At 39.3% G+C, this 12,350-nt stretch overlaps 2 protein-coding genes across 2 annotated transcripts in view; one reads left to right on the top strand and one right to left on the bottom strand.

Annotated features, from left to right (window-relative positions):
• Positions 1-5,316: 5,316 nt before the first annotated feature.
• Positions 5,317-8,846, bottom strand: gins3 (GINS complex subunit 3). The gene is made up of 3 exons (XM_084396923.1): positions 8,556-8,846; positions 7,274-7,507; positions 5,317-5,735 (listed from the first exon to the last, which is right to left on the bottom strand). Exons 1-3 carry the CDS (start codon positions 8,724-8,726, stop codon positions 5,505-5,507), a joined length of 636 nt encoding a protein of 211 aa, XP_084253049.1. The 5' UTR covers positions 8,727-8,846; the 3' UTR covers positions 5,317-5,504.
• A 1,952-nt stretch (positions 8,847-10,798) lies between these two features.
• The window catches only part of znrf1 (zinc and ring finger 1), a 40,105-nt gene continuing 38,553 nt past the window's right edge, over positions 10,799-12,350 (top strand). The window contains exon 1 of the mRNA XM_084396964.1: positions 10,799-11,858. Within this exon, the coding sequence (XP_084253090.1) occupies positions 11,471-11,858 (388 nt within the window). The 5' untranslated portion in view covers positions 10,799-11,470. The remainder of the gene's footprint in view (positions 11,859-12,350) is intronic.

Below are 12,350 nucleotides of genomic sequence, written 5' to 3' on the forward strand. Positions count from 1 at the left end.
CTTTTATGGCAATTGAAGACTACTTCTAATGTTAGTCAAGGTTTCTTGCACCAAAAACAGTTGTAATTCAGCCTATTTTTCATCCTCCCTCTAACTCTAGGAATTGGTCAGTTTTTGCTTCCATACCTTCTATAGTTAAATATAATTTGCTTATCTCAATGTATGGGGTAGTCAAGGGTTCAAGACTGGTTAGCATGGTCCAGGTAGCCAATCTAGTTGTTAGATATTGTACCTACATCAAAATGGGAGCAACAAAATCTTTTCAATTAATGGTCTTTCAAAATTAGCTGCATGTCCTGACTTTTTTTTTTAATGCAAATAAATGTTTGTGCTGGTGGTAATATTGACAATGATGATGATATTGAGGGTGATAACTGCTTATCATTTGCAAGACGCCAAAAGCATTGAATCATAGCAAATCAATATTCTAATTAACACATCTAAAGGATGGAAAAACTGACACATGCCTTGTCTCCCCCACTGTCTTTAATATTCTTCAATCCTGTAACCAAGAAAAAATCTTGCTGCCTATGACTAGTCTGACTCAGCCTGTAGCTTCTGGGTAGAAATCGTCAGCAATTTTGCAACAGCTATAAAACTTTTCCCTGGCAATTCTGAGGGTCTTTTGCTGTTGGATAGTCCATATAACCCACTTTGGAGCCACAATCAACAATATAAATAAACCTTTCTCATTATCTTGTTGGCACAGTTAAGAGGAGAAAAGGTGCACTACTCTATTGTTCCTACTTCTACAATTTTAACTATATAAAATCAAATTTATTTTATTCAATTTATTCGGCCAAACTTCTGAGAGTACAATATTTCAGCACACTTGTTGCGTTGACTGAACAAGAGATGTCAACTCACAGTATGTTGCAATCTGAAATGTTCTTTGCTGAACTAGGTTGCTTTCCACTCTTCAACGTAAAAATTTGCCAATACACTAGCTCAAACCAGCCCTGAACTATTATGTTTACTTTCATTAGGAATTATGGGCCAGTTATCACCACTTACTGTACACAACAGTGCAGCACAGTGTACATTCCTCTCTGTTTCATTGTTTGTTGCAAATTTAAGATAGTAACACATTCTTGGCTCACAGTCTTGCAGGCTAATTAACCCTTATTTGTCTCTATATTAGCTCTGCGATAAGGAGAAATAGGTCAGACGCCTTTTTTGGAAAGGTCTATAACAGTAGATGGACTATAGCCAGGTTTGAAGTGGTGAATTGGGAGAAACCTGGCAGCGCTGTGGACCACAGTTGATAGGCGAAGCACGTTTTGAGTCTTTTGTTTATCTGAGGTTTGTTTGTCTGTACCTGTGCCAATGAGAACTTTAAACTGCTCATTGGTAAGCAGGACATACTCAGGGCATGTGCTATCAAGGAGGCAAAACTGTTGTCCCAATGCAATGTGGAGAGTGTCAGTGCATCTGTCTAAAGGAAAGACATCACAATTAGGAGTGTCAGAGGTCCTTAAGGTTGACTTGTGGTTTTGTGGTTTTCACTTGCACATAGGGCTGCAAAATAAATGGAAATAAATTCATGAGATTTAAATGATGGTGTCTGCAACTGATCACGAAAAACGCGATTTCAGTATTAGACTCAGGTCTACACGTTGCATCAAAATTTTCCATTGAGTTGCTTTTTAGGAACTGATACTTTTCTGTTTGAATCCCTTGTAGACTGAATTTGCCTCAGGACATGCTTGAATCCAGATTGTCTGAAACACAAGAATGCTTATTTTATTTGACATACCACATGATTGAAAAAAAAGAAAAAAAAGTGAGGGATACACTTACTCTATGGGTCAGGCATTACTCAAGGATACAACGATGGTAGCTCATGGTTGGCTACATGCAGAGATTGAACCAGCAACCTTCTGGTTACAAGCCCTATGCCACTGACACAACACCTAATAAAAAAGTAGATTGTAACTTTGTCTAAAGAGAATGTGTGTGGTTGCCTGTGCAAAATGCACTGCCACAAGTAGGTTGTTGCAATTTAGTTTCTAAGGTTGTCTCAGCACAATCTTAAATACAAACTGGATTCTGTCTGAAGCACGATGCTTCATATGTGGTGATGTGCCACTCAAATGAATAAGAAAAAGAGATAAACATGAGAGATAGACAGCTTAGCTATGACTCATTCCTCCATTATAGCAGGAATGAAGCAGAACAGGTCACTCGACTCTGATATTTATGGATGTTTTTTCCTCATCAGCCTGAAAACACTTGTCCTTCAAACTGGCATTGTCTGACACTGAGAGAATGGGAAACAAGGTAAGGAGAGAAAGATACATAAAAATACAGCAAAATAAATGCTTTTTATAAAAGGTCAGCCTATTTATAAAAAGACAGGTCAATCTGCAGTGACAAAGGCAACTGGATCTCTAAAATACTGCAAAAATAAAATACAAGCAGGTAGATTAGAAGGGGAAGGGCAATACTTTCCAACACCTTAATATCCGTTCCAACACATCCAACATCAACAGAGTTTCCATGAGGAGGCATTTTGTAGTGCCACATCCGCTATAACAGCCGCCTCGCTCTACATTATCCCTTACATATATTACAAAAGAATTGACAGTACAGAAACATTAAGAAATATGAGATAAAACAGGTAAAACAGTGTTCTCTCAACTCCCACCTGCTATAGTGCAATGGCTTGTTTGAGCCGGTGTTTCAGAGTGAATGCAAACCCAGTCAGGGAGAGATTAGCCACATCTGAAGAGCAGTGTGTGGGCGTTAGCTTAGATACGGCTAATCCTGACACCTCTGTTTCTCTCCCCATCTCTCACTCTTTTTCCTCCAAGTCGTGTCTGTCCTTTTTAAACGAAAAGGTCTGAAAATAGGCTCAGTGGAACAACAAAAAGACACTAAAAGTCTCAAAGACGGACACTAGGGAACTATAGTTAATACTTTTCATCTAACTCAGTTTAAAAGAGATGCAACACAGTCAGCTCAGGACAGATGGGATCTCAAATCTTTTGCAGGATTCTCACACATAATTCTGCAGTGAATAAGAGGACTATAATTGAGAGAGGAAGGGAATGTGAATAGACGTCAATGTTTTTGTAAAATGATGTTTTCACTTTTTAGGTGCACATCAGAATATTTGATGTCTTTGTGTGTGTGTTATTCAAATGAAATTCAATCTAAAGGCACAATGACATGTTCTAGCACCAGTCTTCTCAAAATATGCAGCGTTGCTACAGAGATGATGCTACTGTGGATACATTGCTTGCATACAAACTCTGTGAAAGGGCTCAGTTTGGTCAGGAACTGTTGTTTTCTGACACTGAACACTGGACTACATCTTCATAAAATATTATTACCTAAGTGTCACCTCAAGAAAACATCTTGCATGCACTGTAAATAGGTTAGCCATAAATGCCACTGTCAGATTCTTAACAAAAACACAGAGACTATTAACAGGTTTATGTGGCAGTAGTTGGGTCAGCTCCATGTTCACGTCTCTTAAGAGGAACAGTTCATCACTAGCTCATGCCAGAAAAGGCCACCACTGTGAATCCAGGTCAGGAGTGATTCATTGAGCAACAACAAGAAATGGCAGTGTTCTTGGAGACCCAGCATGGGTCATGGTGAAAAACTACACAATTCACTATGAGGCCATGAAATGGTAACCTAGGATTTTTAAGTCTGTACTTAGTGCATGGAAAGATCTACAATGATATGCAAAAATGTAATGATATACCCCACTGATGGTTATGTGATTGCAAATATGTTTGAACAATCTTTAATGTGGCGCTATAGACCTTTTTCACAGCAGTACCATCTTTTATTCTTAACGGGAATGAAAGCGTGGCTGTGAGGGATAGACATACATCTCTTCAGTGGGCTGTACTGTTATTTAATGTGTTTGTGGATTGTTCTGGCAATAAGACGCTGCAAAAATATCTTTCCAAGAAATTTCAGTCTACAAAAAAAACCCAGACAATATGAGCTGTGGAAAATTATGTGATTTAGGAGCTTTATACGGCCTTTACAGCGGATGCCATTGAAAACACGGTAAGTCTATCCCTACCTGTCATGACTTACCTTGTCATGGCGCTGCTCTGAATAAGGTCTATGGAGTTTCTAGTGTGTTTTGGCTGCTTACAAGCCCAAGGAAAAATATCAAAGTTTGGGGTAATTAAATCATTAATTTTCTGGTTACTAGCTCTCAGCTATAACCACTGTTACACACTACCAAAGGCAGAAAAAATAAAAAAATTGTTCTCATATAATTTTCTCCTTAGGATCAATAACAATTTTATTTTAATGTCTGAACATGCAATAAAGTCATGGCCCTATTTGTCATCAACACTCTCAGAAAAAAAAGGTACAAAAGCTGTCACTGGGACAGTACCCTTCAAAAGGGTTCTAATATGTACACGTTTGGTACCAATATGTACATGTTTGGTACCAATATGTACCTTTGAGGGACTTAAATGCACTCTTTAGGTACAAAGGTGTACCTTTTGAAAAGGTACTGCCACAGTGACAGCTTTTGTACCTTTTTTTCTGAGAGTGAAGCCACCAAATTATGTAACTTCACGAGTGACTTTTCTTTAGTTTAGACCTTTCAAAAAGTCAATAAATCCCTCCTGCCCTTCCCAAACCAACTCGGCTGAGGTTGCAGAGATAACAAGGTCAATATGACCATCCCAGAGGGATATATCAATAACTTCCATTCCGAAATCACGGATGAGATCATCCACATCAGCTGACCCACATTTTACACATGAACAAGCAGCTGGGACTCTGTATTCATAAACATGCTCATTAAAACAAGAAGACCTAGACATTTGAAGTCGTATACTGCAGAAAAGAGCATCCAAATATACGCAAGATCTTAAGGATAGGTTAACTTGATGGGTTTCTTTAAGTGAGAGGGGAGAGAAAGGGGCACAGAGATGTGGAGAAATCCAGTGATTTGATTTGTCTTTTGTGTTGACTGACGCAAATGAGGCTTGCTCGCACAGACATTCTCACGAACAACCTGGTGACGCATACAAATGTCACCTCCAATATTCTAAATGGATCACCAGAAACGAGCACCCTTTACATGAGAACATAAATGCATTAATGTTAATTATTTATGTTTCAGTCTAAACACCGGAAATAATCATTGTTAAAATGTTTTGGATATTGATGACATGCAAACTCATACCCAGGCTTTAAAAACACAGACAGAGCCCGTCAAAGGAGAATCTCATGGGTGAATATATATCCTGTATATATATATATATATATATATATATATATGTATGTGTGTGATTATGAAGTTTCAAAAACAGAAAAAGAAACAGTTAAAACATTATAATAAATTGATTTATTGACCATATACCAAATTGAAATAGTTTATACACAGAAATATTACAGTAAAAAATTCAGACAATTTAATACAACTCTCAATATCACACATATGCACATGACTCACTTTCTCACACATTCACAAGAAACCCTACTTTTACCCTTTTTTTTTACAATCTTTTGGACTTTCAGGCCTGTAGGTCTGTAATTTTCCTCTTTCTGTAGTTGATAACTAGACTAGAGGCAGTGAGGTGAGAGGACCGGCCTTTTTCCCACAGTTGGAAACTGTTAAGTCCACTCTGCCCTGACTTAAACAAGCTTCTCTCTAAGCAATCCAATCGCTCCACCAGCGCTGATGTGTCCTCGTTGTAGGCGTTCTGGGATGAGTCCATGGTCCGACGGAAACGACCAATGAAGGTCTGATAAGAGAGATGGGGACAGTATAGATAATATGGAAGTACAATTATACATCCTTAGAGGATGCAGGGACAGTTAATGAAAGAGTCTTAATGCTTCTATTCAGTTACGCCAATAAGCAGTCTGTTTGACCAAAATGTAACTCCTAAAATGTAATTAATTAAGCACTAGGAATGATCAAAATAAGTAGACTTTATGGTGCACAATTTCTCACATGGTTTTAATTGAACACAAAGTCATTTTGTATTTGCTATTTCAAACATATATTAAAAGAATTTAGCCATATTCTTAATGTTTAAAGCTGCTTGTTGAATTGCAATAACCAAAAGCCATAATAACTATGCAGCAGATTTGTAAAGCCCTAAATTAAGCAAAATTTACTTTCCCTAAGCTTAAGTAACATGGAGCTTTAATTGCATTTACTGATTTAACACAACAGATCTGTACGTCCTATTGAACCTGCCATACCAGTCTGCCCAGCAACTGGTCAGTGCTAGTAATGATTTTAAATGTATTGCTCCCTCTACTGGTTGAGGTAAGAAATAGCAGATGGATCAGTAATGCATGCATGTCCCTAATGCCGAGTTCACACTGTACGAGTCGGGTCACTGTTCTTTTCACACTGCACAACTATCTGGGGTAACATTCAGTTGCTGCTGTGTTAACACTGCACGATGGATCGGAGACAGGGGGTTTCACACTGCATCATGACTGTACAAAAGAAAGAATCGCCGACAACTTCTAACTGGTCCGCAAAACTACGTTTCACAACCAAACACACGCGAGAAGTGATAAGGAAATAACGCAAGATCACGCGTGCGTGAGTTCTCACGCCAGACTGGAATTTTTATTAAAAAATTATAGCCTGCAAGAAGACTGCGATCCAAATTGTCTGTGCGCAGATTTGCAGCGAAAAAGAGAAAAAGGAAAACAGATTATGTAGGAGGAAATGGTTGGGGAGACGCGGGGAGCAAGGATTGTGTGTTCTGCAAAGAGAGCTGGGGTAAATAAATAATTTTGCAATGTGCTGCTGGTCAAGCAAATGTTTGTGCTTCGTTTCTGTTTGATATAATTGTAAATATATCAATTAAAATACTGATATTGAGGTCTATAACTCCTCCCCGAACATCCCGCTGTCCTGTTTCTTGCCCTCTCATTGGCTGTAGGTCTTCGCCGATGTAGTTTTCAGTCAGAACACATTTCACACTGCAGGATTCTGTCTTTGGTCATTCACAGTGCGTGATTGTCACTCGCATGAACGAGCACCAGTTTACCTATGATTTCGGGCATTTGTTGGCAATCTCGCAAAACCTGTCGGCGAGCGAAAATCGGGCCTAAATCGTGCAGTGTGAACTCGGCATTAGTTGTTTAACTGACATCATTTTAGCATGTGAGGTTGCGAACTAGGTTAAAGTACATTAAACAAAACTCCTCACCATATCTTGCAGGGTTAACATTTAAAGATGATTTTCCGTGCATTTTGCATGCTCTTTAAAGTCATAATTTATTGTTTTATGACTACCTATCTAGACATGCTCACCTGGAGGATGGTATTAGCAATCTCTGGGTTTTCTGGGCTGTCAAAATGCAGCATCTGGGAGCCTAAGCCATAGTAATATGGCCCCATTTTTTGCAGGTCTACAACAGCGGGATCTGCCCCGAACACTGTTCTCCAGCCCTCGCGATACACCTTCGGCAGCTCCATGGACAGCACTCGCCTCTTCCTTTCATACAAGCCCTTGGCCAGCCAGAGCGGCATCTCCATCTTTGTGCCCTGAAACATACAAACACAAGAATAAATCTGCGAAAGGACACTTTCTTCTCATATGAAGGTGCCATTAGACCACCATATAAATATGTTGTGGTCAGGGCCATAAACACCATAGACATAAAGGGGGACAAGCACCCCAACCCCTAATAAAATGGCTAAATTGTCACACACCAATATTTGATATTATTGATGCTGCACCACTCTGTTGTTAGGATGACACCAAGTTTTAAAAGTTACATTTTTAGGCTGGTCTGCCTCATTGGTCTAACAGCGCTCGTCAAAATGATTAAGATGGTCAATAAAAAAGGCGAGATTTACTAAGTCAGAGAGGTAAGTTGGAACGGTGAGTAGCTACAAATTTTATATTTGACAACGGTTGCATGATAGAAATGTGAAACTGACAGTAATATCCAGTGATGCAAACTTCTTAACTTTTTTTATCAGATTGTTTTAAATTCAATATTGTTTTAGTGGTAACACTATCATTTTGAATATTCAATATTTCCACAGTGCCATTTCCATCATATCTCAAATAATGTATTGTGTTTGATAACATTTTGTGGTGGAAATTAGTTATGAAAATTAATGAACTTCTTGTCCTTTTGCCTTAAGGTTAATTTCTTAGCTGCCATTTTATGTATTAAACAGAAATGTAACGTTTTTTATTATTATTATTTATTCATTTATTTATATTTTTGCTCTTCTTGATAAAGTACATTACAATACGGAAAACTTTAAAAACGTCAAAATTATTGATAATGGGGGAAATTATGCCATTATGCTAAATCTGAGGGACAAAAGTAATTTGTGGAAATAATTTTTATACAAATACATATTCACGTTTTGTTTAAATCATAGTTTAAACATAATTTATAAAGGTTGTTGTCTTAGATTAAGAGAAGATCTGGGAAGAGAAGATCTAAAGTGTAAACAGTTCAGTAAGTTTTTGTGTCATCTTTATATACCATAGCACGTAAAAGTGCTCGAAAAGCGATTAAACACTTTTATAACTGCTTTAAAACTAATTTTACTGATAAATGTATTGGTATACCTCCGGTATGTCGCGGCTCTCGCTGGATTTCTCTAGGAACCCGAGTCTCGGGAACGCGCTCTCGGTCCTGCACGGCAGTCGCTCGTGAGACAGTAAAATATCATCCAGAGAAAAGAAATTCTCCTCCATTCCGATACCCGGAGAAACGGGCATGTAGGATAGCGCGTCCATTTATTTATATATTTACAATAATTGAACGATAAATGAGCAAACAAAATCTAACAGACGGTAAAAAATAAAGACAAACTTGTCAAAACAACAGCACTGTCGTAGCATTTGGCGCGCAACTTCAAATAAGAAGTAATGGAGCATTGAGCAGAGGGAGCATCGAACAGGCGCGATCAGTCGATAACAGAGTGATGAAGATTCACAGCTTCTCAAAACTTTTGATTTACAGTATCTGTGATTGAAATATGTGGTGAAAAGAAAATACTAGGTCAGTTTAAAAAGAAAAAAACTTCTTAAAAAAAATATTTATTTTATTTTAGAATTATTAAGAGTCGTTTTAATAAGCAATGGACTTTTTAGAAGAAGAGAAAACAAAAATAAACTAGAATTAAGTAGGAACACAAATATTTAAATGATCATATTTACCAAATGCTTCTTTCTTTTTACGTTACGGAGCTAAGATAAAATGTACAACTCTGTCATGCGCATGTATTACTTTGGCCATCAGATGTCGCTATTTCTTTATTTTACCCACGAGACAGTCTATAATTGCAGTGATTACTGCTGTCTGTCAGTTAGTACTGCATACCATTACAAGTAAGAATGGTCTCACGTAAACAACATAACAATGGTTTATCAGGGGCCTGTCATTAAACACAACTATAAAACTTTATTATCTTGTTGTGAATTCAAAAGTTGTTTACAACACAATATAAGCAGACACACACAATGAAAGTTGAAGTTGTTGGATTGAAAGTGCAAGTCAGTTTCTGTTCCTAAATAGAATGGGCCTATTTCTGTTCTTTAAAGGTCTCCGTTAATATATTATAATTAATAATACTACAATTATCTAAACTATCACACTTTTGTGCTTTTCAACTTCATACATGCCATTATAAATATTTGATTTACAGCACAATATATGAAATATAAGTGCATAAAGAGACAATAAGTCACTGTCTTCTTTTAAAAAAGATAAGACACAAGGCAGTTATGATGGTCACAGCCAAATTTACAGAACAGACTCAGTACTTTGTCATATTACTTCTTTTTATGGACATAAATTATGCTTTTTGCGCACTTACACTGCATGCTTAGATTACCCATAAATTATATTTATATCCTCAAAATGGTCCTAGGTATGACATCGCTCAGTGCCCTGAACACATTAGACTATACTGAATATTTCAGTTAAAGTAGTCTAATGTGTTCAGGGCATTGAGCAATATCACCTATAGGACCATTTTGAGAATATAAAAATAATAATATAAAAGTTTAAAATAATATAAATGTTTAATTGTGAGATAGGCACCAGTTGCACTAGAAAAAAATATAAAATCATGAAATGCTAATTTAAAAAGCCTCAGGGGAAGCAAATGTAATAATTTACATCGGTGTCTACGGTCCTGGTTACAAGATCATGCCTCTAAAAGATTTCAGCAAGTTTAATGCAATGCACACTATGATATCAGTGATGTGGTCCATACTTAATTTATGAATGCAGAAATATTAATAAGCATAATGAATTGATTTGCTGCGAGCGATACAGCAGAGAGAGATGATTTGTCTTGCTGGAAGTTTAGGCCTATTGTATTTTATTTCATATTTTTATATTGCAAATATGGATTTTCCAATTTATTGTGATAATTTTACCATCACAATAAATGTTGATTTTATTACTATCACATTCTATACCTTATATTTGCTTTATTTTATTAACACACATAACTTTTTTCCTATTATTATGTGTGTGTAATAATGCAACATACTAAATAATTGGCAATAAAACAGACGTGCTTAAATTGCAAACTGACAGAGAAAGATGCACATTTTGACTAAACATGGTTTTCTTGTCTGTCAAATGCCCCTGAGATTTCATGGCTTGTTGACTTCGCATTTTTGGCCCCATTGTGGACATGAAAGACCATTAATTTTCAGATAGCAACTCAAGCATGTCTAAGGCCTTCGACTGAACGGTTGCACATGAAAACATGAGGAGTACCTAAATTAAACAATGTCTGCCGGGCCGGCAACGTTACTGGGTCACCTCTCTGTCCTCCTTTAACACCATATTCGGATCACCAAGCGGCTTTTGGAGGCGAGACGTTGTCTGTGTTAACTTCTTAATAATTGATTGTTTGGGCTAGATGTTGTAAATCCATGCTCGCGTTTACAGCACATCTCGCCACTGTTAATCCGCGTATGCGCAGTAACCGCCTCTATTGTCTCGGAGCAGCAGCAGCGCACGGACGGATCTGCGCGTGCAGGGGAGCGGCACACGCTGACCCGAATCTCCAGGCAGACGGAGGGAGGACGAGCGGACCTGGACGTGTACACTGAACGGGCATCATGACTGATGTATTTTGAGTCATTCCTCTTTGAATAAGAGAGAGCCTTCGCATTCAAAGTACTGCGGATGTGTTGTTGCGCGTGGTGATTCTGGGCAGGCTGTCCTGTCAGTTGCTTTTAAGCGGAGAACGTGTTGCGTTTTTGCTCGCGCGAACGGCTTTATCACCCCCTTGTTCCCTCGTGAGTTAAGGTGATTATTGAGACTTTAGGTCCATGATTCGACCAGGAAAATGGGCTGTTGCGTCTGCGAGACACAGCTGTTTTAGTCAGACTTGACAACCGCGGATTTTAGCGCTTGTTTTGGTCGCTTGTTTGAAAGGAGGCTCGAGAAGCGCCGCAGGGCGATCCGTGACACCCTTTCCGCGACACCCCCACCCATTTTTAGCGGATACTTTTGGATGGGGGGCAAACAGAGTACGGCGGGGCGGCCCCGGGGTGCTTTTCCCGGTGTCTCGACAGATGACAGCGCGGTGCCACCCTCGGCCCACTTCGGGCACTACCGGCCAGGTGGCACGATGGGACTGCGCAGCCGCTCGGTGAGCTCCGTGGCGGGGATGGGCATAGATCACAGCGCCACGGTGCCCTTCGGGTTTTACACCCCCAGAGGAACAGACACGGACAGAGCAGGAGGGGGGTCTGGCTCGGATCCTGCTCATAACGGGAACGGATACCAAGAAACTGGCGGGGGGCACCACACGGACGGTATGCTTTACCTGGGATCCCGGGCGTCGTTGGCAGACACTTTGCCCCTGCACATCGCGCCCCGATGGTTTAGCGCCCACAGCGGTAAGTGATAACTCAAACTCCGCATTTACAGGGCGCAGTGGCACAGAGCTACATCGATGCCACCACATGCACGGAATATCACTCGAGGGCATATGCTGCTGCTGCTCCAGATTTCGCGCCGGCGGGAGGGGGAATGCGCACGAGACCTGTCTGACCAACGGCTGGACTCGACTGGCGCGAATCGACGTTAATAAGCCAGGTTGCAGCCTGTGATTTAAGAGGGAGGGGGATTCAATGGTTATCATCCGCTTAGCTCGAACCACAATATGTCTCTCCGACTGGGTCATATGGTAGGGACATTGATTCATCCCAGTGACTCGAATTTTTTTACCCACTTCACCAAAAAGATTTGTTGACTGGTTTGTTGGTATCGACCATGGAGTTTCTTTTTGTGTGCGAGAAAGTCATTGAATAATTCGCTGAGTCGATTTGTTACATTAATTTATTTTTGTTTCGCACGAATTTAAAGTCACCGTGAAATCAAAATAGACA

Source organism: Rutilus rutilus (assembly GCF_951802725.1).
Source record: "Rutilus rutilus genome assembly, chromosome: 23".
Classification (NCBI taxonomy): domain Eukaryota; kingdom Metazoa; phylum Chordata; class Actinopteri; order Cypriniformes; family Leuciscidae; genus Rutilus; species Rutilus rutilus.